This window comes from Schistocerca cancellata, chromosome 4, assembly GCF_023864275.1.
Source record: "Schistocerca cancellata isolate TAMUIC-IGC-003103 chromosome 4, iqSchCanc2.1, whole genome shotgun sequence".
Classification (NCBI taxonomy): Eukaryota; Metazoa; Arthropoda; class Insecta; order Orthoptera; family Acrididae; genus Schistocerca; species Schistocerca cancellata.
The window spans coordinates 364,053,033-364,080,835 of NC_064629.1; the positions used below are offsets into that span (position 1 = coordinate 364,053,033).

General features: G+C 42.9%; 1 protein-coding gene across 2 annotated transcripts in view; it reads right to left on the reverse strand.

Annotated features, from left to right (window-relative positions):
- The window catches only part of LOC126183995 (proton myo-inositol cotransporter-like), a 536,443-nt gene that overhangs the window by 142,130 nt on the left and 366,510 nt on the right, over positions 1-27,803 (reverse strand). For both annotated transcript variants that reach the window (XR_007536824.1, XM_049926349.1), the window contains exon 3: positions 6,090-6,218. Coding sequence is in view for 1 of the 2 variants with exons in the window: in XM_049926349.1 (XP_049782306.1) it covers positions 6,090-6,218 (129 nt within the window). In the remaining variant the exon portion in view is untranslated. The remainder of the gene's footprint in view (positions 1-6,089; positions 6,219-27,803) is intronic.

The window sequence follows — 27,803 nt, forward strand, 5'->3', positions numbered from 1 at the left end:
CAACGCAGATACTATCGGAGACGGTGCTACCAAAGCAGAGTTACAGTACACAGCCTTCCGAAAAGCCTTCACAAAGAAAGACGAAGTAAATATTCCAGAATTCGAATCGAGAACAGCTGCCAACATGAGTAACGTAGACGTAAATATCCTCGGAGTAGTGAAGCAACTTAAATCACTTAATAAAAGCAAGTCTTCTGGTGCAGACTGTATACAAATTAGGTTGCTTTCAGAATATGCTGATGCATTAGCTCCATACTTAACAATCATATACAACCGTTCGCTCGACGAAAGATCCGTACGAAAAGACTGGAAAGTTGCGCAGGTCACACCAATATTCAAGAAAGGTAGTAGGAGTAATCCACTTAATTACAGGCCCCTATCATTAACGTCAATATGCAGCAGGATTTTGGAACATATATTGTGTTCGAACATTACGTATTAACTCGAAGAAAACTGTCTACTGACACACAGTCAACATGGATTGAGAAAACATCGTTCTTGTGAAACACAACTAGCTCTTTAGTCGCATGGAGTGTTGAGTGCTATTGACAAAGGATTTCAGATCGATTCCGTATTTCTGAATTTCCGGAAGGCTTCTGACATTGTACCACCAAGCGGCTAGTAGTGAAATTGCGTGCTTATGGAATATCGTCTTACTTACGTGACTGGATTTGTGATTTCCTGTCAGAGAGGTCACAGTTCGTAGTATCGAGTAAAACAGAAGTGATATCTGGCGTTCCCCAAGGTAGTGTTATAAGCGCTTTGCTGTTCCTTATGTATATAAACGATTTGGGATACAATCTGAGCAGCCGTTTTAGGTTGTTTGCAGATGACGCTGTCGTTTATCGACTACTGAAGTCATCAGGATAGCGAAACAAATTGAGAAAGATTTAGAAAAGATATATGAATGGTGCGAAAATTGGCAGTTGACCCTAAATAACGAGAAGTGTGAGGTCATCCACATGAGCGCTATAAGGAATTCGTTAAACTTCTGTTACACGATAAATCAGTCAAATCTATAGTCCGTAAATTCGACTAAATGCCTAGGAATTACAATTACGAAAAAGTTAAATTGGAAAGAAGACAAAGCAAATGTTGGGGGGGGGGGGGGGGGGAGGGAGGCTCACCAAAGACTGCGATTTATTGGCAGGACACTTAGAAAATGTAACAGATCTACTAAGGAGATTGCCTACACTACTCCCGTCTGTCCTGTTTTAGAATACTGCTGCGCGGTGTGGGATCCTTACCAGATAGGACTGATGGAGTACATCGAGAAAGTTCAAAGAAGGGCAGCACGTTTTGTATTATCGCGAAATGTGGGACAGAGTCATTGAAATGATACAGGATTAGCCTGGACATCATTAACAGAAAGGCGTTTTTCGTTGCGACGGAATCTTCTCACGAAATTCCAATCACCCACTTTCTCCTCCGAAAGCGAAAATATTTTGTTGACGCCGACCTACATAGGGAGAAACGACCACCGCGATAAAGTAAGGGAAATCAGAGCTCTTACGGAAAGATATAGGTGTTCGTTCTTTCCGCGCGCTATACGAGATTGGAACAATAGAGAATTGTGAAGGTGGTTCGATGAAACCTCTTCCAGGCACTTAAGTGCGATTTGCAGAGTATGCATGTAGATGTAGATGTTCCTGAGGATTTCGCAGTTCGTAACACTGCCTCCCCGTACCGAGCCTCAAGACATGCCACTGAGACACCACTCACAGTCATTTGGGTTAGTCACAGATACTATACTTTGTGTAGAGGACACAGTAAACACTAAGAGACGATACACCGTCCGATCAAAGAGTTCCGAGCCTTGTTTTATTCCTGCGCACAAGTGACGTCAGCGCAGTAACCACGGTGGCAGCTTGAATTAACAACTGTAAACGACAGATGTGCATCCGACCAGTCAATTGTAAGCAGGCAGTGTGAAGTAGTGGACGTGCGACCAATAAATGGTCATGACTGCCTCTAGAGTGTTTTTAAGAGGAGAGAACTGAGTGCAAGGTTTGTCCCGTACACCTTGACAGCCGAACAAAACAACGACGTGTAGACAACTGCCACGACTAATTGAAATGCAAAATGCGGAAAATTCTTTACTAGAAACAATGAACACGGGTGACGAATTCGTGTTATCAATACGAACATATCACAAAACGACAAAGCGCAGAAATTCACAAGAACGATCAACGATTTGACTACATAACCGACATTCAAGCCCATGACGCTCACGTTGAACAATATCCAAAAGAAGTACTTTTCTGACAGTTTCACATTGCTGTATGAAAGTTCTGTGCATTTTATTCCAGTGAGGGGAGACACCTGAAGCATTAAAACCATGTTAATTTCCCTCTATTTTTTATCTTTTATTGATCAGTCTCAAAAACGTTTGGAACTGACGAGGTAGATACGGCATTTGTTAGACGCTGGCCACAAACAAATGAGGAAAGGGACGTATCCGCAGTATTTAGGCAGCTGTAAAAAGGAGACAACTGATTCTGAGGTTCGATTTATTACAGAAACGTGGATCTTACACCTCATCCCAGAAAAGAAACAGCAGTAAGTGGAAGACAATAGATCTGCATTTCCTCAGAACGACAAAAACTAGCAAATATTTCACAAGTCTTTTGGACCAAATGGATAAAAATTACGCAAGACGACGCCTGCATTGCAAAAGTAAAAATTAGCACATTTCTTCAGGGCAAGGAATCTACCCACAAGGCTGCTTTCGTGTTTGAAGTGAGAACTGATGAAAGATTCATGGTGTTTAGTATATTTAGCACTCTAGCCCTTCCACATTAAACTGTAGTTGTGGGTGGAAAATACACTAAAGGACTTACTAATGACAGGTTCTAGAATTAAAGGGACACGCATCTCAACTGGATTTAAGCGGACGCGATTTGAAGGGGCAGTAGTTATTACGAGCGGGTACGAGTCGAGATATCGATCTTATCTCAGGGTCACTGATAAGCACTTATGGTGACAGGTGACGCACTTGGGCAACTTTTATTCAAGATCACTCCCCACTCCTCTCCCCCCCCCCCCAGGGACTTTATCAATGTCATATTGAGAAATCCCAGTCCTCCCCACGCACCTTACGCAACTAACCTAGTTATATAACAGAGCATGACGTAAATCGATATTGGTCACGTGGTACAAAATTGGTGGGAAACTCCAGGACCATTGGGAGCACATTAAATGGCGACAATGTGTCGCCCTCTTCCCTGGACCAATAAGATTCAAGCTCCACGTACTCTTTATCATCATTTACAAATAGTCCAATAGCGGAGGCCTCTTCATTCGATGTCTATGCATCATTGGGATAGTTTCAGGCTTGTTATAAACAAGTTCCACCACCAAACTGAGAAATTGCTGGAGATCTCTGTAGTGGAAAATATATCGCTGCTTACTCCGTAGCATTGGGTAGTAGTAGTAGAAGGGTTTTGTGGGCGCACGACAGCAAGGTCTTCAGCGCCCGTTCAGTATCATAGTGAGTCCGCAGCATTGTCAACAGCTTCGAGAAGAAACCATTTCATGGGAGAAGGCGATTGAGACACAACGGCAAGCACTGTGTACATCACGCACATCCATCACCAAAATCAGCAGCCATATCATGGATCTTTTCGCTCAGTCTGGTAATTTTTCTTTTGGAGATCCATCCGAACCATCCAAACAGTTGACTTTGTCGCATGACTTGCCCATAGAGATTTTTATATCCAATTAGGGGATGTAACTGAAATCGTCAGATGGTCTTTACTCCTCGTCGTTCGTTCACAGGTTATTCACCTTGATGTACCTGTGCATGCACCGGCGAAGTTCCTCGCGATTACAACGTTCAAAGAAATAGCAGCATGGCAACATAAGCCAACAATTCGATGCTGATACGTGTTCCTAAAACTGCGACACACGAAAGCCCTGACACGGTGCATAGAAGGTAGGATCCACGGAGTATGTGCACAGGCATACACTCTACAATGTTTTGAAAATTTCTGCGAGCTGATGTACATCTGTGTTACGTACAATTTATCAGATCCCATAAATCAGTGATACTAAACTCCTGCCAAACATTCAGCGCGTGCTTGTACTCCGCATGCATTATGGCAGTGACTGTGAGTTTACTATCCAACACTTATGTCGAGCAACGTTGTTTCCATCGAGTCTAAGTATTCATATGGGAAGACTATCTTTTTCATCACAAGTTGAAACTTTGAATCATCAGGATCCGCAGCTCTGATGCATTGTCTTAGAAAGTTTCTGAAAAGACGCGTACACGAAACTTAATGAATCCAGGAAGCGGTGTCATATTTTTTGCTGATTCTCTAAGAAAAATAAATGTACTTTTTAGTAGTGTCATGAACGACACTGACGTGATCATTTTTCAAACCGAAATCACCCAAACGTTCAACGAGAAAGTAAGCATCATACCCGTTCAAATAGTGAAAGAAAACGGGTATGTGCACGACAGGTGGTACTTGAAGTTGCATGCATTGTGATCTATTTCGCAGATCTTCCCCGTTAGATGCAAATGGTCTCCATGTGGAGTTTCCACTTGTTTATTCAAGAAGTGTGGGGAGAGACCTCGAATATAACTCACCCAAGTGTCCAAGTGTGTAACCTGACACCGGAAGCCGTCATCGGTGACCTTGAGATAATATCACCCACCTTTGTTAACTACTGTACCTTTAAATCCTGTTATCTTCAGACGAGTGTCCCTTTAAATTTAGAACCGGCCCTTAATAACTACTTACTAAGTGGTCAAAAGTCGTGGAAAGGCAACACATGTGATACTAATTGCGAGTCGCTCCTCTGCGAGACCTCAAAATTGCAGTAACACCGAGGAATGTACTCTACGAGTTTTTGGAATGGTTCAGGAGAAATTTTATCCAGGCATCTTGCAGTGCTAAACACACCTCTTCTCGTATAGTTGACACCGGTTCATCTGGTATAAACGGGTATTGGCGACATCCCATAAATGATTAAGATCGGGTGACATGGAACGGTGGAAGGGGGGAGGGGAGAAGATTTCATGGTGTAATTTCACTGGAGTATTCATCAAGCTATCTGCGACATCACGGTTCTTTCGTTGCACGCATTCTCCTGTAGAAACACAGCAATTCCATTAAAGTACTCTGATACCAGAAAGGGAGGCAGATGGTCTGCGAAAATGTCCACATAAGTCGGACCTGTCTTTGGTCCCTGAAAAGAGACTATGACCACAGCCCATACCTTAACTGATCACCCTCAGTCAGCAGACAACATTGTTGGCATATAAGATCCATGGCTTCAGGAGGCGTACACCACACTCTTATGCGCTCATCAACTTGATGGAACTGAAACCTGGATTCGTCGAAACGTGCTACACGCCGACACTGTTCCATGGTCCAGTGAGGATGTTCGTTGAGCTGCATGTCATGGTGTAAGCAAAGGGACATTGGTCTTCGGCTGATGCAGCCTTTGCGGAGCATTTGTCTCCGTACATTCCTGGCAGAAATGGGATTCTGCAACTAGGTCGACTCGTGCCGTCGATCGCCTCAAATGGCTCTGCGGAGATGAGGTAAGGTCCTTTAGCAAACGCTTTTGATCGTCCTGAGTAGCGGTTTACATATGTCGAACCACTGTCCCAGCGATACTGAAGATTCACCTTAGATGCTGCTGACCTCACAAACTAATTCTTGTGAAATTTGCAAAATACTGAGACCTGCGCGTCTTGTGCCGATCTCATCTCTCACTAATAATCAGTTAACTCGCAACGTACTCCTCTATTCATTCATTACACACTTGGCTGTAAGTGACAACCAAAATATTTGTCCACACTCTCTTAGTCTGCATTCTAGCTTCAACATTGGGGCGTCATACACACACATCTTCATATCGTACGACCCTTGCTGAGCTTTGTAACCCCCCCCCCCCCCCCCCCCCCACACACACACACAGTGTCACTGTGTATTGATTCCTAAAGATGCAATGTCAGCCGCAGCTGTGTATTTCACAGATCTCCCCACTCAGCCAATAAATAACCATCTTTCACTGGGATGCTGAAAAATTTTCACCTAGCTCTCGTATACAAACGAAAGTTAAATTGTACTCACCGATTCCAATCCCCACAATGATTCTCCCAATGAGGAGCAGTTCCTTGCCGGGCGCTATACCCATGATCACAGAACCAGCCGTGAACACGAAACTTGCTACTAGGATTACTGGTTTCCTTCCCAAACGATCTGAAACAGAAAAAATTAGATGTTATTTAAAATCATAACATTAACAGTGATGTGGAAGCATTATGATTCATTAAAGGTTGCAGAGACCTGAACGTTAAAGCAAAGAGAGTGACCGCCATGCCACTTGAAAGCAACGGCGTAAGTCTTTTAGAATTCGGACATAGTTCTTTTCCGAATTCTCAGTCGGGAATCGAACCCGGGCCCTTAGGATTGACATTCTGTCGCGCTGACCACTCAGCTAACGGGGGCGGACAAGTTGGTCATTGAAGTTCATGAACGAATCCTAATCGAGTTTTTAGTAACTACTGAAATCTACAAAATTTTTAAGAGCTTACAAATACAATGTCGGTCTATAAACATCTTGCACAGTAGCCTCTTCGGCAGATCTCCTTCCTCAAAATTTTCCACTTATTGTCTGTACAACGAATAATCAGAACACTTCCGTTCTTGTAAACCGGGTTATTCGAGAAGATGCATTAGATTATTACTTGCCAGAAATGTCTTCCAGAAAGTTTTAGGTTCATAACCTGTTTCGAAGTATTTGACATGTCAAAATATCTTTTTTAGGTTTTTTTTTAATAACGTGCGTAACTGGTGACTAATGTAGCACTAAACTTTTACGACAAGTGTACTAAAATTCAGCGTGAATCCAGAATATACAGAAATTTACTAGATATATACAAGTACTTCGTGAAGCACAGGATAATTTGTAAGAAAAACACACAGCTACCTTCAAATAGCGTTAAACTTAATGAGTTACTGCCACCGATTTAAAGGCTACGACCAACTTTTCGGTGACGTGGCCTATGCCGTTGAAATAAATGCAAAGTACACATTTAATTGCGAACTTGGCGGAAGTTCTCCAATTCTGTTAGCGCAGTCTATCTAACCTGAATTAAAGCGAGAACTCGTGTCCAACTTACATTCTTACAGTCTCATACCACGAAGGGAACTAATTTAACTAAGAACTACCAGTAGTCCCAATGAGGCGGCCAGACAAAAAAGATTCCTTCTGCAAATACTGAAGCCAGGCAGTGTGGCCGAGCGGTTCTAGGCGCTTCAGTCTGGAACCGCGCGACCGCTACGGTCGCAGGTTCCTATCCTGCCTCGGGCATGGGTGTGTGTGATGTCCTTAGGTTAGTTAGGTTTAAGTAGTTCTAAGTTCTAGGGGAGTGATGGCCTCCGATGTTAAGTCCCATAGTGCTAAGAGCCATTTGAACCATTTTTGTAAATACTGACGTTAAAATGCTCAGTCTACGCAATGAAATTGTAGCTACTATCACAGACGTTACTGTCACTTTCCCAAACTATTATTCAGAACATTGAAGTATTGATACAAAATTTTATAGTATCGCATAAATATTGGATTGTGCATACAAAGATAAATACTAAACTAATACGGCTCATGTTATGCGGAGAGTTAATTTCAGAGTGCACACAGTATCTTTCGGAACTTAGAGTAAACTTTTTCCCTTGTTGGGTCTTTATCTCTCTATGTTGGCTCAGTGTTCGGAAAAATTGGTAGGTTCCTATCGGCAGCAGGGTATCTAGAGCATTTGACTCCTACCAACAAAGTTAAAAGGCCTAAATATAACGTTAAAGCCCGCATCTCGTGGTCGTGCGGTAGCGTTCTCGCTTCCCACGCCCGGGTTCCCGGGTTCGATTCCCGGCGGGGTCAGGGATTTTCTCTGCCTCGTGAGGGCTGGGTGTTGTGTGCTGTCCTTAGGTTAGTTAGGTTTAAGTAGTTCTAAGTTGTAGGGGACTGATAACCATAGATGTTGAGTCCCATAGTGCTCAGAGCCATTTGAACCATATAACGTTAAAAACAACCAAGTCCTCGGAAAACCACGTTTCTACCGCATTTTGTACCAATGCCACATGTCTAATTTGGGAGAGAACAGTCGAGAAGAGGTGTGAAAGGGAGACCATGGTTTGACGTCCAGTCGACGTCAAGATCATTAGAGATGGATCTCAAGCTCGGATTGGGAAACGAAATTGGGCGCGCCCTTTAAAAGCAATCGTCAGCGCTCAGCTAAGCTATTACTGAAAACCTAAATTTGGGTAGCCGGACAGGGATTCGAACCACCATCCTCTCGATTAAGAGTCCAATGTGTTGCCACCTCGCTCGGAAGGAAACATCATCACACACTCGACTGAAACAACCTGGTATATAAGCTGTCGCCGATAAGAGAGGACAGTGCCGTCACCATTTCCATATGAGTGCAGTTCTGTGACGGGCTAAAATGTTTAGGAAGGCCGAATGAAAAAGGAAAGCGAGATTGAGGCGGAGGAGGAGGAGGAGGAGGAGGAGGAGGAGGACGACGACGACGACGACGACGACAATAAATATTCAAACGAACGGAAGGTTCTCCTCTTTAAATGAAACATACAAAAACTTCGGGTTGCTTATCGATACAATACTGATATGGAACTGAAAACCAAACGCGAAAATTTTAGAAGTTACAGCTGTGATGTGAATGGTAAATTGATATTGCAGAAATACACTAATGAAAAAATTGCAGCACCAATACATAATGTAGAGTAATGAAAATTCGGGAATACATTTGTCTAGATAACATATTTAAGTGATTAACATTGCAAGATCACAGTTTAATGAAGCATGAGATAAGCCATTGCAAATGTGAAATGCTGGTACATTAATAACCAGTGTAACCGCCAGAATGTTGTATGCAAGCATGCAAACGTGCATGCATTGTGTGGTACTGCCAGATATGTTTGTGGGATGGAGTTCCATACCTGTTGCACTTGGTCAGTCAATACAGGTACCGATAATGGTTCAAATGGCTCTGAGCACTATGGGACTTAACATCTGAGGTCATCAGTCCCCTAGACCTTAGAACTACTTAAATCTAACTAACCCAAGGACATCACACACATCCATGCCCGATGCAGAATTCGAACCTGCGACCGTAGCGGTCCCGCGGTTCCAGACTGAAGCGCCTAGAACAGCTTGACCACGACGGCCGGCCTACCGATAATGCTGTTTGTGGATGACGCTGGAGCTGTCGGCGGATAATGTCCCAGTGTGCTCAATTGGGGAGAGATCTGATGATCGAGCAGACTAAGGCAACATGCTGAGACTTTGTAGAACATTAGGACACGGTATGTGGGCGAGCGCTTTACTGTTGAAAAACACTCCCTGGAATGCTGTTCATGAATGGCAGCATAACAGGTCTGATCACTAGACTGACGTACAAATTTGCCACCATGGTACGTGGTACAACCAAGAGAGTGCTCCCGCTCACACGAAATCGCATCCCAGACCATAACTCCAGGTGTTGGTCCAGTGTGTCTAGCACACAGACAGGCTGCTTTCAGGCCTTCTACTGGCCCCCTAACACGGCCATCACTGGCACCGAGGCAGAACTGGTTTTCATCGGAAATGATAACAGACCTCCACCCTGAACTCGAATGAGCTCTCGCTTGACACCACTGAAGTCGGAAATGGCAATGGTTTGGGGTTAGTGGAATGCACGCTACAGGGCGCCTGGTTCGGAGCTGTCCTTGAAATAATCGCTATATAACAGTTCATTGCCTCACTGTGGTGCCAACCGCTGCTCAGATTGCTGCTACAGCCACAGCTATACGCCTAACTCGATGGTCTTCCCTCTCGGCAGTGCCACGTGGCTGTCCGGAGCCCAGTCTTCTTGCGACCTCACATTCTCGTGACCACCGTTGCCAGTAATTACGTACAGTGGCTAAATTCCTGCCAAGTCTTTCTGCAATATCATAGAAGGAACATTCAGAGTCTCATAGTCAAAATACACGACCTCGTTCGAACTCAGTGATGTGCTGATAGTGGCGTCTTTATCGCATTAAAGGCATTCTTGACTACCAGCAACTCACGACGTTCAGTCTCAAAGGTAACTAACGCTCACGACCGTTAGAGTGTGTATTTAAAGCAAACGTGATTGGCACTAGTAGCGCCATTATGAGGACGCAACTCTTATGCGACTCTCGCGAAACTGGAGTGGACATCATCTTTCAGATGTAAAAGCACGTCTACCAACTTTGGTTTATGTCACATAACTCCTTGATGCTGTTATTTTTTCCATTAGTGTTTATTGTCTACAATGGCGGCCAAAGCCAATACGAATCTTTTGAATGTCATCTTTCTGCCGCACTGGCTAACGTTAGTATATAATAATTACTTTTACTTTGGATTTTCCACTACTGCATAGATTTTTCAGTTTAGTGATCATCAAGTGTCTCAAAAAAAAAAAACTATAATGTAGTTGAAATACAGATACAAAACTACAATTGGTTATTAATGAGAAAAAAATTAAATAAGAATGAAAAGTTTAACTCGTCAAATGCACACTCACTGAAGCGCCAGAAAAAAATGCTATCAGCATGCGTATTCAAATACAGAGATATGTAAACAGGCACAATAAGGCGCTGTGGTCGGCAACGCCTATATAAGACAAAAAGCGTTTGGCACAGTTGTTAGATAGGTTACTGCTGCTACAATGGCAGGTTATCAAGATTTGAGTGAGTTAGAACGTGGTGTCATAGTCGGCGCACGAGAGATGGGATACAAGTTCTCCGAGGTAGCGATGAAGTGGGGATTTTCTCGTACGACCATTTCATGAGTGTACCGTGAATATCAGGAATACGGTAAAACATCAAATCTCCGACATCGATGCGGTCATAAAAAGATCCTGCAAGAACGCGACCAACGACGACAGAAGAGAATCGTTCAACGTGACAGAAGAGCAACCTTTCTGCAAATTGCTGCAGATTTCAATGCTGGGCCATCAACAAGTGTCAGCATGCGAACAATTCCACGAAAAATCATCGATATGGGCTTTTGGAGCCGAAGATGCACTCATGTACCCTTGGTGACTGCACGACACAAAGCTTTACGCCTCGCCTGGGCCCATCAACAGCGACATTGGACTGTTGATGACTGAAAACATGTTGCCTGGTCGGATGAGTCTCGTTTTAAGTTGTATCGAGTACATGGACGTGTACGGGTATGAAGACAATCTCATGAATCCATGGAGCCTTCATGTCAGCTGGGGACTGTTCAAGCTGGTGGAGGCTCTGTAATGGTATGGGGCGTGTCTAATTGGAGTGATATGGGACCCCTGATACGTCTAGATGCGACTCTGATAAGTGACATGTACATAAGCATCCTGTCTGATCACCTTCATCCGTACATGTCCATTGTGCATTCCGACGGACTTGGGTAATTCCAGCAGGACAATGCGACACCCCACACGTCCAAAATTGCAACAGAATGACTCCAGAAACACTCTTCCGAGTTTAAACCCTTCCACTGACCACCCAACTCCCCACACATGAACATTATTGACTATATCTGGGATGCCTTGCAACGTGTTGTTCAGAATAGATCTCCACGCTTTCGTACCCTTACGGATTTATGGACAGCCCTGCAGGATTCATGGTGTCAGTCCCTCAAACACTACTTCAGACATTAGTCGAGTCCATGCCACGTCTTGTTGGGGTACTTCTGCGTGCTCGCGGAGGTCCTACACGATATTAGGCAGGTGTACCAGTTTTTTGGCTCTTGAGTGTAAGTCAACCGTTTTATTTATCACAAACCACACAGTAAAGCCGTGTTAACACAGTGATATGCGTTTCGAGAATCAAGCTCTCGTCGTCTTGCTGTTCATGTTTAAATCATAAATCGCAGGTACTTGATCATGCAAAGTAGCAGTCATAAATCAATTTGCATAAAGAGGCTTCGCCTATCGCATCACACTACCCGCTCATTCACCAGAATACCTTATTCTCTCATGATCATGTGAGCGTGACTATGGAAACATTGCTTTATTGTGTATCGTACGTTGAATCAATGTAACGTTCGAAGTTTATGTTTATGAGTAACAGAGATGCCTATCTTCTGTGTGTATCTATTACACTTGAAAATTCTGAACAATTCACGCCCAGAATATTTTGACTTCAGAAACGAAGCGTCACTCGCATACTTAAGGGCGTAGCTCGCCGGCACAGGACAGTTCGAAAACGCCCACGGTTCAACAAAGTGCCGAAGCTTTACTTACTTCAAGATGGTTCCTCTAATCACTTTACTCCATCGGATACCATGGAGGAGCTGACTTAATATCGCGGGTAGATTTTTAAAGCACTGAATTCTTCAACATCAGTACTTTACGGAATATTTCTTTAGAATGCGTTGCAGTTAAGAGCAATGTTCCATCAATGAACTAATTCCAGTCAAGGTCATGTCAGTTACTATTGAATTGCTGTTAATTTTCAATGTTCAAGAGAGCGCCACCGTTGAAAAAGAGGGAAGGGGTCCTCCAGAAATTCCTTGCAAATGGCTCTGAGCACTATGGGACTCAACTGCCGAGGTCATCAGTCCCCTAGAACTTAGAACTACTTAAACCTAACTAACCTAAGGAGATCACACATATCCATGCCCGATGCAGGATTCGAACCTGCGACCGTAGCGGTCGCGCGGTTCCAGACTGTAGCGCCTAGAGCCGCTCGGCCACCTCGGCCGGCGAGCCGCCTCCCCTTAATAATTATGTTGAGTGTGAGCCGAATTCGAATTCCTTTTATAATGCGGAAAGTGCAGTCGTGTTTGTAAAGTAGATGACGTTAATGAAATGGAAGGACGACAAGGAGTTTAAAGCGAGCAGCCTATCAGCCGATTTCAAACGCTGACAATTTCGGCAAGAATCCATTCCTCTTGACGACCACGTGTCAATAAATGCTCAAACGAGCAGAAATACACAAAAGTCGCAATGTTGCATAACGGAAACAGTTCGTGTAAATATTGCGAACAATCTTGTTGCTTTTGTACCGAGGAAGTACACTCGTTGACGAGAAAATATTAATGCTGTGGAGTTTGTGTTGTGGTGGAACACTTCAGCAGTCCATATCTTGCACTGCGTAATGGGGACAGATATTCGAGAAAACATTCCAGTCTTCGTCTAAAGCTATTTAGAACCAATTCGTACCCATTAATAACTCTTTATGCATAGGTTTGTACAGGATGCGTAATGGGCCTTGTCTATAGAGGGCGAGTACGATAACGTTGAATATACATGAGAGGAGAGGGGAGTTATGTGCCTATGTGGAATTGCACAATAAACAGACGCAACCTCGACGCAAAACGCCAGATCTGTCTTCCACTGGAGTGCCGACTGGTCTGCTGGAATTGGCAAGCTCCCAATGTGTGCTACGGCTGACCTCGAGCACGCCGGAGAAAGGAGACGTCGCAGATGTATACACTCTGTACTGCCGGCTTCCTGCGGCGTTCGTTCACATGGCTTACTGCTGCCGTCAGAGCATTGCAATATCCTTCAATAGAGCTCTATGTTTCTCCTCTACATGGTGCTACGTTCTACGCATGTTCTCTTGTCTCTAAAGAGAAGCTCTTCCTTCAGCGCCTTCCACGCGTCATTATAATCTAAGCTTAGCTGTTGATTGCCTGTGCTACGTCGGTAACATACCGACCGCCTCAAACTAGAAATTACACTGCCTAAGAAAACAGTTAATCATGCAGGAAAAGAGGAAACGAAATGAAACTTCAGGGGTTGAGACGTATGTGTTATTTCGAACCACATTTATAATGACTTCGCAGTATGAGGCGACTTCGCAGCTCACAACTATTGTCACTAGTCCTTAATATTATGGAGACGGGAACTGGGACAGAAGTGCTGTCTGATATGGTTCCACAAACCTTCTATTGGGGACGGATCGGGTGACTTGGCAATACCTCAACAACACGCAAATAGTTCATGGAGATACGTGCCGCGTGTGGATGAGCATTATCTTGCTTAAAATTGAGACAATGGTACTGTCAAAGAGAATGCGACTCCATTCATCAGCAGCCCATGCTTCCCGATCACGGCAGCCGTTTATGTAGTGCTCTCCAGTGTGCGATTTGTGTTTTTTCCAGTGGGGGGAGGGGGGGGGGATGTCTTAGGGGGTTAGTGTAATTATATATGTCATTAGCTTAGACCGTGGCGTTACCCATGGTTAAACAGTTATTTATAAATAGATGTTAATGCCGAAACTCACTATCAACGCGTATGCACTATCAGAGAAGCCATCCCTTGCTATATCTTTAAAAGTACATTATAGGTAAAGCTTATTTACAAAATCATCTACATACAGGTATACGACGGGAATTCAAGAAGTAAATGCACATTTGTGAAAAGCTGTACTTATTCTGATGATAGAAAACTGAAACATGCGATATTTTTCTACGTAACCTCCCTCGACTTTAATGCAGTTTTCCCGACGTTTTACGAGTTTTTTTTTATCTATCAGAAAACACGTTTTTCGGTTGCATCTGTAACCAATTTTGCACCGCAGCAATGACGTGTTCATCACCTTTAAATCTTCTTCCCTGTAGTGCTTCCGTTAAGGGTCCAAACATGTGAAAATCACTTGGAGCCAGGTCTGTACTGTATGGTGGATGTTACAGCATGCCGGCCGGAGTGGCCGAGCGGTTCTAGCCGCTTCAGTCTGGAACCGCGCGACCGCTACGGTCGCAGGTTCGAATCCTGCCTCGGGCATGGATGTGTGTGATGTCCTTAGGTTAGTTACGTTTAAGTAGTTCTAAGTTCTAGGGGACTGATGACCTCAGATATTAAGTCCCATAGTGCTCAGACCGAGCGAGGTGGCGCAGTGGTTAGACACTGGACTCGCATTCGGAAGGACGACGGTTCAATCCCGGGTCCGGCCATCCTGATTTAGGTTTTCCGTGATTTCCCTAAATCACTCCAGGCAAATGCCGGGATGGTTCCTCTGAAAGGGCACGGCCGACTTCCTTCCCCATCCTTCCCTAATCCGATGAGACCGATGACCACGCTGTCTGGTCTCCTTCCCCAAACCAACCAACCAACCCATAGTGCTCAGAGCCATTTGAACCACTTTTTGTTACAGCACCTCGAATCTCAACTCCTTTATTGCGTCTGCTGTCTGTCTGGCAGAATGTGGGCGAGCGTTATCTTGCTGCATGATGACACCTCTTCACAGTTTTCCACGACGTTTGGATCTGATAGCAGGTTTTAGTTTCGTACGCAACACATCACTTCCATCATATAATACAGACCTGGCTCTAAAGCCTCGTTTACGCTGGGGCGACGTCTTGCCACATTGTGGCATACTACAGAAATGGGGCGTGCGTCGTCTTGTAGCATGCTACAACAGGCAACATCTTGCGGCGTACGTTGCATGCGGCAGGTTAATTTATACCAAAGCAACAGAATTTGTGCCACACGTGTGTCGGTCTTGCAGTATAAAGGATGATAAAGTATCGCAGCGGCGGCCTACTTGGTACTTGCATATGCAGCTAACAACGGAAATGAAAACCAAAGGAAAAGTAAACGAGGGTGGAAGAGTATTTAAAGAAGGTCCAAGAAATAGTATCCTAGGAACTAGAAGCAGACGATGGTGGGTTATTTAGTAATGTGTGCTTTCGTCCCAGGCGCGTTAGTCCTCGCCATACCATTGCCAAAAGATGGCCTAACGGTAAATGTTCGCACAGGTACCGGGCCCGTCACCACACTATGGGTGGGACTTTCAGCCCCCAGCTCACCCAACTCTGCGGTACGACTGCTGCGGTTTGACTGCCACACTACTTTCCTCGCAAGCTCGCAAGTAAACGGATGACGCACCTTAGACGAAAGCAACAATGACAACATGACAATGATGATCTAGTTCTAAATGTTTTGAAATGCTTAACTACTACATAACACTTTTGCAAAATTAATAAGCAAACATATTAATAGTATTAATAGTAAGACTGTATTAAAAACTTTCAGTGTTCGGCTCCACAAATTTAAATTATATGTAAAGTTTTACTCCAGTGCGTGGGAAATACACATCCAGGTTGGGATGCATAAACTACAGCCAGAGGAGGGGATGGTCTGATGCAGAGGGGGGGAAATCCCCCCCATCCCCCCTTGCAAATCACACACTGGTGCTCTCAACGTCAGCCTACGCATAGGACGGAAATTCAATAGTCCGGCTGTTGCTAGTCTCTGACCTTTAGTGCGGGATGACAGAATATATCGTAGCGAGTCAATTATCTGTTATCAGATGTGCTTGGTGCACAATACGACTATCGTTCCTTGGGGGTGGTCGATCAGAAACTTGACGACCAGTTTCCCTGCCTTCGCGTTCCCATGCAGTCAAACATCAGGACAGTGTCACATCCAAATGCCCCACATATCTGGATATCGGACGTTTCGACCGGCCGGCCAAATGGAGACCCACAAGGAGGCATCTTTCTTCGTACGTGCACGAAGTTAACTTTGACATCCGATCAAATCTTCTGAGAGCTTCAGTTATTTTGTCAGGCAATGTATTTGTTTTTCTAACCGAAATACAGGGAAGCTAAAAACATTACATAGACGGTAGATGACCGTAAACTAAGTACTCTGAGATGAGCAACCAATGGCCGGAAATAAATATTTCAGGTGCAGTTACCTGTTGGAAATTGTTTACTGAGGGCAGACACTGGAACTTAACTCTGGAGCAGTCGAGGGCCAAAGGAGCTGGGCGAATCACGTCTCCCTAGTGGACGGTATAGTTCATCTGAGTAGCTCAACTGTTGTTTGAAGTATGTCTACTACGAGTATGTTCAGGGAGTAAATAAAAAGGGTGCAAGCACCTCCAAGGAAATCACTACTGGAGTGAGCATAGAATGCCAGTATAGAAACAAAAGGCATGACTATTTAGCTACAGAAAGAATATTAGATGAACAGCACAATTCAATTAACGCTAAGTGTTTGCGCCAACGATATATCCCAGTTCCCTAGATACATGCACTGTTCTAAGAGACACTGCTCTACATTACGGAGTTCGTAACAGGAAATGAGGGGCAGGTCACTCAGACCACAGGTTAAGAGGGAGTTATTTAATTTTTTTTCTCTAACAATTTGCGTTATTAATAAACTTGATTATCCAAAAATATGTGATAACTGTTGATTCTTTTTGCAGGTTCTTAACTAATTCCCAGGCCGGCCGCGGTGGACGAGCGGTTCTAGGCGCTTCAGTCCGGAACCGCGCGACTGCTACGGTCGCAGGTTCGAATCCTGTGTGATGTCCTTAGGATAGTTAAGTTTAAGTAGTTCTACGTTCTAGGGGACTGGTGACCTCAGATGTTAAGTCCCATAGTGCTCAGAGCCATTTGAAGCATTTAAATTCCCATAAAGAAAATAGATTGTCGTGTTTGAAAATATTGATATCTAAATAACTGAAGACGTGACCAACCGTTCCGATTGTTAAGGCATATATACGAGCTAAGGTTTTTACATCTTTGACAAGATTTAAAAGAAATTTCGTTTCTGTAATTCCGACTTGGGTGAAACCTAATACTTCACCTTGTTTTTATTCTTACCCTAACATTTCTCGACACCTAGGTATCATCTTCAGTGGGCCTTGTTTTATTCTTGTAAAATACTGACGAAACGTATGTCTATTTTAGGCCTGAAGACTACAGGGTGATCGATAAGTCGCGCCCACCAGCCCCAAGAAGCAAAATAAACTGTGTAATCATGTCTTGGTACACGACATTTCCTTGTAATTTCAACGAAAATGGGTCTCACTACACGAGGACGCGTCACATACGTTACCAATTTTCTGACAGTGCAATGTGTTTTCAAGAAAGACATTTGGATTTCGTTTGTTCAAATTATTGAGTTTCACGTATTCACGTATCCACTAACGTGAAACCACGTCTTATCAGTGGAGAAAACACGATCCAGTACCGCTATTCCACAGACGTCAACAAATGACCAAAACCAAGTACGCTGTACAGTATGCTAGACGCTTTTCTTTGTCCAGTACCTTCAATTCCTGCACACTACGAAATTTTAAATTCTGCATCGCTTACTGAGCACTAATTTTAAGAAATCTGAGATTGGACAGATAGTCTGCTCAAGCTTTTTGAAGGCGAACGCAGAATCGCAATTCCTCGCCTCAGCTTGTTTAGCTTTTGTCAAAATGGCCGGTCTCTTGGTTCTGCCCGTGTCCGCAACTGATCAACATTCAAGGGAACGAGCACTTTTTGTTGTTACTCTTTAACTGTTCGATACTGCGGTATCTGGTTATTCTCCATGAAATGCTTCTACAACACGTGCATACCAACAACTGACAAAATACTGTTGAACAATGAAAAATCGCTGCTGTTGAGAAAACAACGTATTTACCATGCAATCAACTGCGCGATATTACAGATGTCATGTGACTTCTACCCGTAACGTTGGCGTCTTCATTGGTTGTCGGTAATACTTTTAGCGCACTCTTAATTTCTGATGATTGCTCGTTTGGAAAAAAGTTACGTTCAAAGAAAAGATTGTATAAGTTGGCCTGCTTTTATGCGTCTAGCCCTAAAAACGGGAATCAGCCATGAGTTTTATATAATACTTTACAGAAACAAAATGAGAACCACTGAAGATGACATGGGTGTCAATATGAAAATGAGAGAAACCTTGAGTCTTTCGTAAGGCTGAGTTTTAAAAGCCAAATTTAATTCATAAATATAGAGAAAACGGCATCCAGCAGCTGCCAACCTCAGTAAGATGATTTTTGAAAAACAAAACAATAGCGATCAGCAAGCAGTATCTACAATCTTTCTTTCGTTGAAAACTTGACTGGTCTGACGCAAAGTTGCTGTAGAAGCAGAAGGAACTGTCAAGAGATTAGGCAAAATTGTGTGCATACGGTAAACATTTATAATTTTAGGGAGGACGAAGTTTGTAACATAGGTTGGACGAGGAAGTATTGACTAACAAAGAACACAGCACCAACGTTCTCTCATCCAGTTTAGCGATAAGTCAACAGAATGTGACAAAGTTCATGAAACTGCAACTGAAAGACTTCTGATTTAGTACAGTATTTAAGACTGCGAAGAGTGCTCAATACGTTTCAGTACGTATTTAATACAAGTATTCTTCAAATTTACAACCATGTGGTATGTAGGCTTATATTTGCCCAGTATCAGTGATATTCTGAATCGAAGTATAACCGCTCTAACAGCGGTGGTGCTATTTTTATGTCAACAAACGCCAGCTCCGTCCTACTCAAAGGCAACGTTCAGTCATACCAGTTTTCGAATGAGACGTTTGTTTGTAAACTGAATACGTTGCATAACAAACAGCTGTCTGACACTTCGACATCAGTAGCGCCACCCTGAAGAACAATATACAGTCGCCTGTGATGTGTTCAGGGTGGACTTTGACAACCAGTCGTGAACTGGAGAAACTGGTAAAGATGGAGCATTACTCTTTACAGCAATTTTCAGTGAATGTATAGCGTGTGGAAAGTCGAACAAATGTATAGAGAAAAGTTTCGCAATATGCATCATCCTGATTAGAAGAGCAAGATCACTCTGGGCAGGAACTTAACGATAAACAGGGTCATTTAAGCCACAGGGCCGGCCGAAGTGGCCGTGCGGTTAAAGGCGCTGCAGTCTGGAACCGCAAGACCGCTACGGTCGCAGGTTCGAATCCTGCCTCGGGCATGGATGTTTGTGATGTCCTTAGGTTAGTTAGGTTTAACTAGTTCTAAGGTCTAGGGGACTAATGACCTCAGCAGTTGAGTCCCATAGTGCTCAGAGCCATTTAAGCCACAGGCAGAACAGTTCCAACAGTTTAATTCTACAGAACAGTTCTAACAATTTAATTCTAGGCGTTGGACAAGTAGGAGAAGATTCGTCCGTCAACTTGCCAATGAACTGCGCACTTCTAAGAATGCAGTGTGAAGAGAAACGGTATATTAAGTTTGACACGCTACTTCTGTTCTCCCACAGAGTACATGTGAGTAGCGTTGCTGGGTGAACGGAATCCGTGGAAAACCGTTGCTTAGCTCAGCACAAACGACATACAGAGAACTAAGAAAAAAATGTGCTGCTACAACGCGTCAAACGACATACAGAGAACTAAGAAAAAAATGTGCTGCTACAACGCGTCTTGCCTACCCTGTACTGTGTGTGTGTGTGTGTGTGTGTGTGTGTGTGTGTGTGTGTGAACAACACAACAGTTTAATAATCGTAGTAAGTGTACAGTTCCATGTTCAGTAATAGTATACACAAAACAAATGAGATTTTTCGCATTACTACGACAGTACGTCGTGGTGTATTAGCGCGTGACTGGTTTTCGAACACTAACAACACGCACCCTTACGCTGTGACATGTTTGAATTTGAGCGATAAATTCAATCGCGTGTTCGTCCTCTCACCTGATGGTAAAAACGTTGCACACTACACGGAATACGAAATGCCGAAATGCTAGGCGCAAGGAGTCAACGAATGGGGACTTGGATGGGATGAAATGGATCTTTCTTTGCCTGCAACTACCACTGACAGTGCAGTACCAAACATATTCAAATACGTGTCGGTTCCTTGGTGTCAGACCTCGTGCACGTCTGTAGAAAAGTGCTAGTCCGCTGCCACTGAATGGTTTGATTATCATGGAACTTATCTCAGCGTAAGGATAGAATTCAATGTCGAAAAAGAATCGCGCCCAAGTATAATACTTTCAAGTGTCTCTGTTGCTAGTGCAATTCTTTCAATTGGACGCCACTTCGGCGATTTCCATGGGCCTAATCGATGCAAGATACCTAAATGGGGAAAGTAAACCTATAATTAACGAGGAATCCAAACTACGTGTCATTCCTGGCGGCTTCTCACGTCGTTGGGAGGTGAAGCCTAGATTACAGGCAGACTGAAAATTTCCGTAGTCCAAACCCGCGACCTCCCTGTTTTCAGGCACACGCTTTACTGCTAGACCATCAGAGTCCCGACTGTGCACAGCTATGTGATGACAAATACTTCCTTAATCATGTCTCTTCGCTGTAAATCAGTCTAAAGGCCGGAAGACGGCACCTCGAATATGACAATGACTAGTAAAACACTGGCGTTCAAACGAACCAGCTGTACATTTTTTCCTACGTATTAATTCTACTAAACTACAGTAGCGTTGGACTACAAGGATTAGCAGCCGCTGGAGACAGAAGGAAGGGACAAACTAATAGCACGACAATACACAAAACTCTGAGGGAGAATCGTAGGGTAGTTGCTCAATGGCAGCACAGGATGAACAGTTTGTCCCATAGAATAATGATAATTGTTGTTTCTTTATTGGCCAAGGCACTGGTTGTACGTCCGATCTGAAGCAAGGCAGAAACCAGGTATGAAGGAAGATGAGGGTTTAATGTCTCGTCGACAATAAAGTCATAAGGAGACGCAGCACAGGATCTGACCTCATCTACATGTACACTCTGCAAGTCACCTTACGGCGTGCGGCGGAGGAGACTTCGGGTGCACTTGAGTTCCTGTACCATTAACAAGTGGTGCGTCGGAAGAACAGCGGCCGCAGGCATCCTATTCCTCTGATGCTCCTGTGGAGGCCATTTCGTGATACGAACGAGCGTATGTGGCAGGAAGCTGCCCCACTCTTCTCGGAACTAATGTTCTACACATTTTAACAATAAAATTCTCCGCGCTTCATAACGCTTCGCTTGTATCTGCTAATTTGTTTGTTCAGTACCTACGTAACGCTCTCGTAGTTACTGAACGAACCTGTGAAGAAAGGCGCCGCTATTCTTTGTATGTTCATCATCCCTTCTTTCCATCTTACCTGGCAAAGCCCCAGCCTGAAGAGAAGTACTCTAGAATAGGCCGATCGAGGGTTTCGTAAGCCGCTTCTTTCGTCGATGAATTCCATTTCCTTTGCATTTTTCCAATGAATCTCAGCCTCTCATCATCTTTACCTGCAAGTAGTTTTATATGGCCATTACACTTAACATCGCTCTGGACGGTATCCCTACAAATTTTGCGATTAAATGTTTCCAGTGATTTATCACCAACAGTGTGTTTATGTGCAATACGCTACATTTATTTTCTCTGGGGGTCAACTGCACGTCTCTGGACCAGTCCTCTATTTTCTGCGCGTCTAACTGCATTACGCGATAGTTTTCTGGCGTTGCATCTTCATTATAAACAGTCATCTAGGTAATAGGCCAAAAATTTCTTAAAAGAGCCATTACAGCTTTGCATTAAGCTATTTAGGGAAGGCACGAGAACGCTAAATCTGGATGACTCGAGAGCCTCGATCAAACCAGGGAGCAAGAGACGGGTTGTGCCTCTGCCGTCAGGTGAAAGAGATAGCACTGCTACTGACCACCGCCTACTGAGCATTCTGAGAAAAGCACGCTCCGCGTCTCACTTACTCTACTTGTTTGGCGAACAAAGCCACCCACGTCGAGTGACAAGCTCAGTGACGTACTCGTACTTCGATAGCTGTGTATCAATACATATTCCCCGGTTTACCGTCCAATAAAAAAATGAATGTCTTCTTTTTAAGAAGAAAACCGAAGATATAGGCAAAATACTTTTATCCCCCTATAAAGTAAGTTCCATATGCCATAGGACATTTTTGACAACATTTATAAAACTACGGACACGAAGTGAATGGTTATATGAGGATACAATGCCGCTGAAATAGGCTCATAAACGCTGAACCTGCGATGCAATATACGTTGTAGTGATCAAAGTCTAAAGTATTAGACTATCTGAGCATGCCTCTTGGCCTAAATAGAATTTTAACTGTCACTGAAGTTTTCTCCTATTAATTCTAAATAGACAACCAGAGGTTTTCCATCTGGATATGTATTACCAGAGCCGGCCGGGGTGGCCGAGAGGTTCTAGGCGCTACAGTCTGGAACCGCGCGACCGCTACGGTCGCAGGTTCGAATCCTGCCTCGGGCATGGATGTGTGTGATGTCCTTAGGTTAGTTAGGTTTAAGTAGTTCTAAGTTCTAGGGGACTGATGACCTCTGAAGTTAAGTCCCATAGTGCTCAGAGCCTTTTTTTTTTTGTATTGCCAGAGTAACGGGAGTGATGGAGAACCGCGGCTTGTCCTACCATATGTGATCTATAAATAAGTTTCTTCCTCAACCCGAACGTTGGTTTGACCGCTACAGGGCTTTGTTAGGCATGATCTATTGGAGGTGCAGTGCCACTGTTTTCTTCTTACCTTTGAACTGACTTAGCCAGCCAGTTACAACAGTTTATACGGTTTTCTGGTCTCCAGGTCTCGAAAAACAGTTTTTTGCGTATTTTGACACCTTAGTAGTAAGAACATGTGATCGAAAGGATTTTGTCGGGAAATTATTCTAAAGAACTGAAAAGCACGTTTCAATGGACGGGCGCAAACGCCCACTTTAACTGCCCTCAGCGCTTGGGCAGTTTGGGCAGTTTGCGACTCCGATCGATATCTTTCTCTCTCTCTGTAAAGCTATTGTAACATTCTATGTCGAAGAAAATAACGATATAGATGATGTTCCTGCCTACCAGATGTTTCACAAAAGTGAGATGAAAAAAGCGGTTAAGGCGACACTATATCATAGGAGTTTAACGAATGACAATTGGCAGCTTGCTTACTGTTCTGAAACTTGATTTGAATGGAATAAAGTTGAGATGAAGAGGAAATTTGATACTTTTGATCGCAAGCCACCACTGAGGAGTGAATTTATTGATGTTATTGCTGATGTGTGCAAACGTCTGACTGACGACAATCTGATGGAGAGACGCCTTGGAGCCAATACACCGGACAACAAATTAATTCATTTGGGCTTATACTACAAAACACATGTTTTCGAAAGTAAAAATCGTCCAAACTCCTAACAATCGGGAGTGCGTAATTTTTACCGATGGATTTAGTGACGTCTTGCACAACATGAAATGAAATTATAGTATGGGATTTATTGGCCTGGATATCCCCTTCGGGGTTCGGCCACCGTATTGCGAGTCTTTTTAGTTGACTTGCGTGTCAATGATGATGAAGCACACGGAACACCCAGCCCCCCTAGCGTGGTACGCGGTAACGCTACCGCTGCGCTACGGAGATAATTCACCATAAAAAGGCTCGAGGCACGTTTCAAGCGTTCAAAGCAGGGCTAGTTCCACAGCAGCGTCGAGGCTAGAATTACGGTTAGAGCGCCACGCACTTTAGAAAATGAGATATTAGAAGTAGAGGATGGTTTACTGTATGACCTAGGAATAGCAGATTAATAGCAAGTTGACAAGTTTTGAAGTTACATAAAAAAATCGAGCTCCATCTCTAAATGCTTATTTCTCCAGACAACGTTTTTTTTTAAGCTGGTTCGCACGACTGAGAAAAACTACTCGTTAAAATTGGATGCCATTTTGGATTTAATACAGCAGACACTATTCAATTTTGTGTGAAATGGAAAAGCAACATATTTTTTATAATGTTTGTTATTTATTTACGTTTCAATTAGAGAAAGAAAATGGGTCCACTTTCACTACCTATATTTTAAAGCGGCCACCATTTTGAAATGCACATCAGGAAATTTGATTTTCAAGTTTCATGTCATAGAGAATTTAATTAAGATGATGAACATATGCTTAACTTTGATTGCAGACCTATACTTCATACTCATTCATACGAATCGTTTAGTTACGTAATTCGCGCAAAGGTATTTTAGCCGCCATTTTGTGCTGCATACTCTCATCAATATACTGGCTAAAAATTATTTACGTAACATTGGAGATACGTACTTTCGTCTGTTGATAAAGATTTGTATGAAAAAAAAAATAATTTCTTGCAGAATAAAAGTTGAACTTACGCATAACATGAGGCTCCGAGAGAGGAAAACCCCGAAATGTGGTGTCCGATCTATATTTCAACTAGGCATTTTTACATTGACAAATCATTGACGGCCGTGAAAGATGCGGTAAGTATCAGATAAAAAAATCCTGAGGTGTAGACTTGAATCTGTAGTCTGGCTCTTACCCACCGAGCCATACAAGGGATGGAAATAAAAAAAGGAAGATGAAATAAACCAGATCAACAAGGATGAAATGAATGTAATTCAATGACAAACAAATGATATACATGAAATCCTTTGAAAAATGCTGAACATACGATTCAGTGAAATAATCGAAGAACAGAAAATTTATTCGACACAGATTATCAAGACGTGTTCATTACATTGTAGGCTCAGTATTTTAAATGGATTTTACTTAGGATTCAGATAGCCAATAATTAACGTTACTGTGGTCGATAAGCAGAAGATCACAGGTTCGAATCTCTCTTTGGCCCAAATTTTCATTTGTCACGAAGTATTTGAAACAACAGAAAACACTCCTCAAAGGCTTATTTTGGACTCAGTCGAAGCATTCTCTATTCCGGATCTAAATGTGAGCACCAAATTACTTCTGCCGTAACGATGCTTTACATCGTAGACGAATATTTGTTACACATTGTCAATAAAATCTCTGCCCACTTCAGTGTGTGTGGCCTTTTTCAGCACATATCAGTAACCGATCTTACGTTTATCGAAATCTTTTTAGAATGATGGCTTTCACACTATCGTTGCTAATCTACCGATATTAATATTACATAGCCGCCGATTTTCTGCTCACGTCTTCTGTTTTGCATGCATTTTTGTCTCCGTTATCCTCAATTCGTAAGCAGACTTTATGTTTATGAGCTGCTTCATTGCACTGTTGCAGTTCTTAAAACTATTACGTTTGACTGACTGCACTGGCAATTATGCTTCAGCTTTGTTCGGCGGTACATGGTGTTTGTCGATACCTTTCTCCATGTACACGCACATACTTAGGTTGCTGATACACATTTCCAAGTAAGTATCATTTAGTCACCATTTTTTTTAACGCACCACGCTCATACTGAGTATCTGTGCAGGTATGTGATTGGCGCCAACAGTGCTGACTAATAGAATCAGATACTTTATACTGAACGACGAATGGTCGATACAAGCAAAATTATTATCGGCTGTGCCACAATAACGCGTAATAGGAGGACAAATGTTCTCTTAACATATAAATGAGTCATAATACAGGATCAGCACCTGTCATTTTTCGCTGACTTTTAAAGATTGTGTGAGAAATGTGGCTTATTTCAGCGACAACCGAATTCATTAATGTTTCAGAAATAATTGCCACAATGCAGAGTCCGATCTCAACATACACATTTTGTATCTGAAAGCTGGAGGAGGAAACGTTGAGCCATTGCTGTTTTAAGTATGCGTCCAAAGAACCGGAACGCTGTCGGCTTTCGTGCCAGGGAAGGCGAACGTTTTCAGTTGGCTGAGAAGTAATATGGCATTCGGATGCGCTGACGACACAGGGCAACTGTGCTTCAAATCACTCTAAATTTGATGTCTTACTGAAGCGTTTTATAAAAGTTTGTAAATACGTCTTTCGACGATTATCCAAACGGCCAAACTTGAGATAACCAATGTGCTGGAATCTCGATTAAATTTATCGCTCGGATTTCGCTGCTTACTTAAATTATCCTACACAGATTTTTGGTAACTCCAAACAAGGTGTCATTTTATGTCACCTTGTGCCATTAGTGGGTTTCAAGAAGGGAATCTGACCAAGTGGTGTCATTCTTCTTCCTAAAGGTTTACGGATGCTAACATTTAACTTTATTGCGAAATTTCAGTGCACACGTACACATCTTAGCGATTTGTTCAACAAATTTTCCAAACTCGTATTTTATAAACGTTTAGTAATTACAACTATATGTGCACAAGTGCAAGACACTTTGCCGTTGTGCGTTACACATTTCATAGCAGTGCATGAAGAAGACATGGAGGGTGGGGATAGGTAATACTTCAGGTTCCCGTGTACATATCATCACCATCATAATAAAAAAAATCATCATAATAAAAAAAATCATCATAATAAAAAAAATCATCATAATAAAAAAAATCATCATAATAAAAAAAATCATCATAATAAAAAAATCATCATAATAAAAAAATCATCATAATAAAAAAAATCATCATAATAAAAAAATCATCATAATCAAAAAAATCATCATAATCAAAAATCATCATAATCAAAAAATCATCATAATCAAAAAATCATCATAATCAAAAAAATCATCATAATCAAAATCATCATAATCAAAATCAGCAGTACAATAATCACCACCACCACCCCAAGCGCGCGAGGTTTTCTCCTGTCGATCACCGACGATGTGAACTTTTGCGAATGATATGTTGCACAAACCTTCATCCCTTCGTGTCAGTCGTGTTTACAGGTGAAACATCAAGTGGAGGAGTTGGGACAGAAAACCTTCTCAGCCAACGTTCGTGAGAGGATGAAAATGTTCGCAGTATTTCCAGATTTGCTGCAGGATGTGCCCCTGAAAACAAGAGGAAGCTTGTTGTTTGAGCATGAGGCATTTAGTCACATTGTTTTCAAGATGCAATGGCTGTTACCTACCACGACTAATGGATGGTGGAGAACCAGTTCCAAGGTTTGCACGGCTCCCCCTTCCTCAATCCCTCGGATTATTATTTTTAAAAATGACGTTATAAATGTCTTAATACAAAATGACTGACTCTCCTCTAGTAGCACACGGTGCATGTACCCGGTATAGCGTGATTAGTTGACTTTCTGGTGTTGGTAGTAAAGAAATGGAAAGAAGGAAAATGCACACGTGTCATTATTGTTCTGCTAACTTATATTCATCGTGGATGAGTAGCATTTCTACTTTCTCTTCGTTGGTGTACACTGTACTCACACACCAAACTTTCAACTGAAGAATGTTG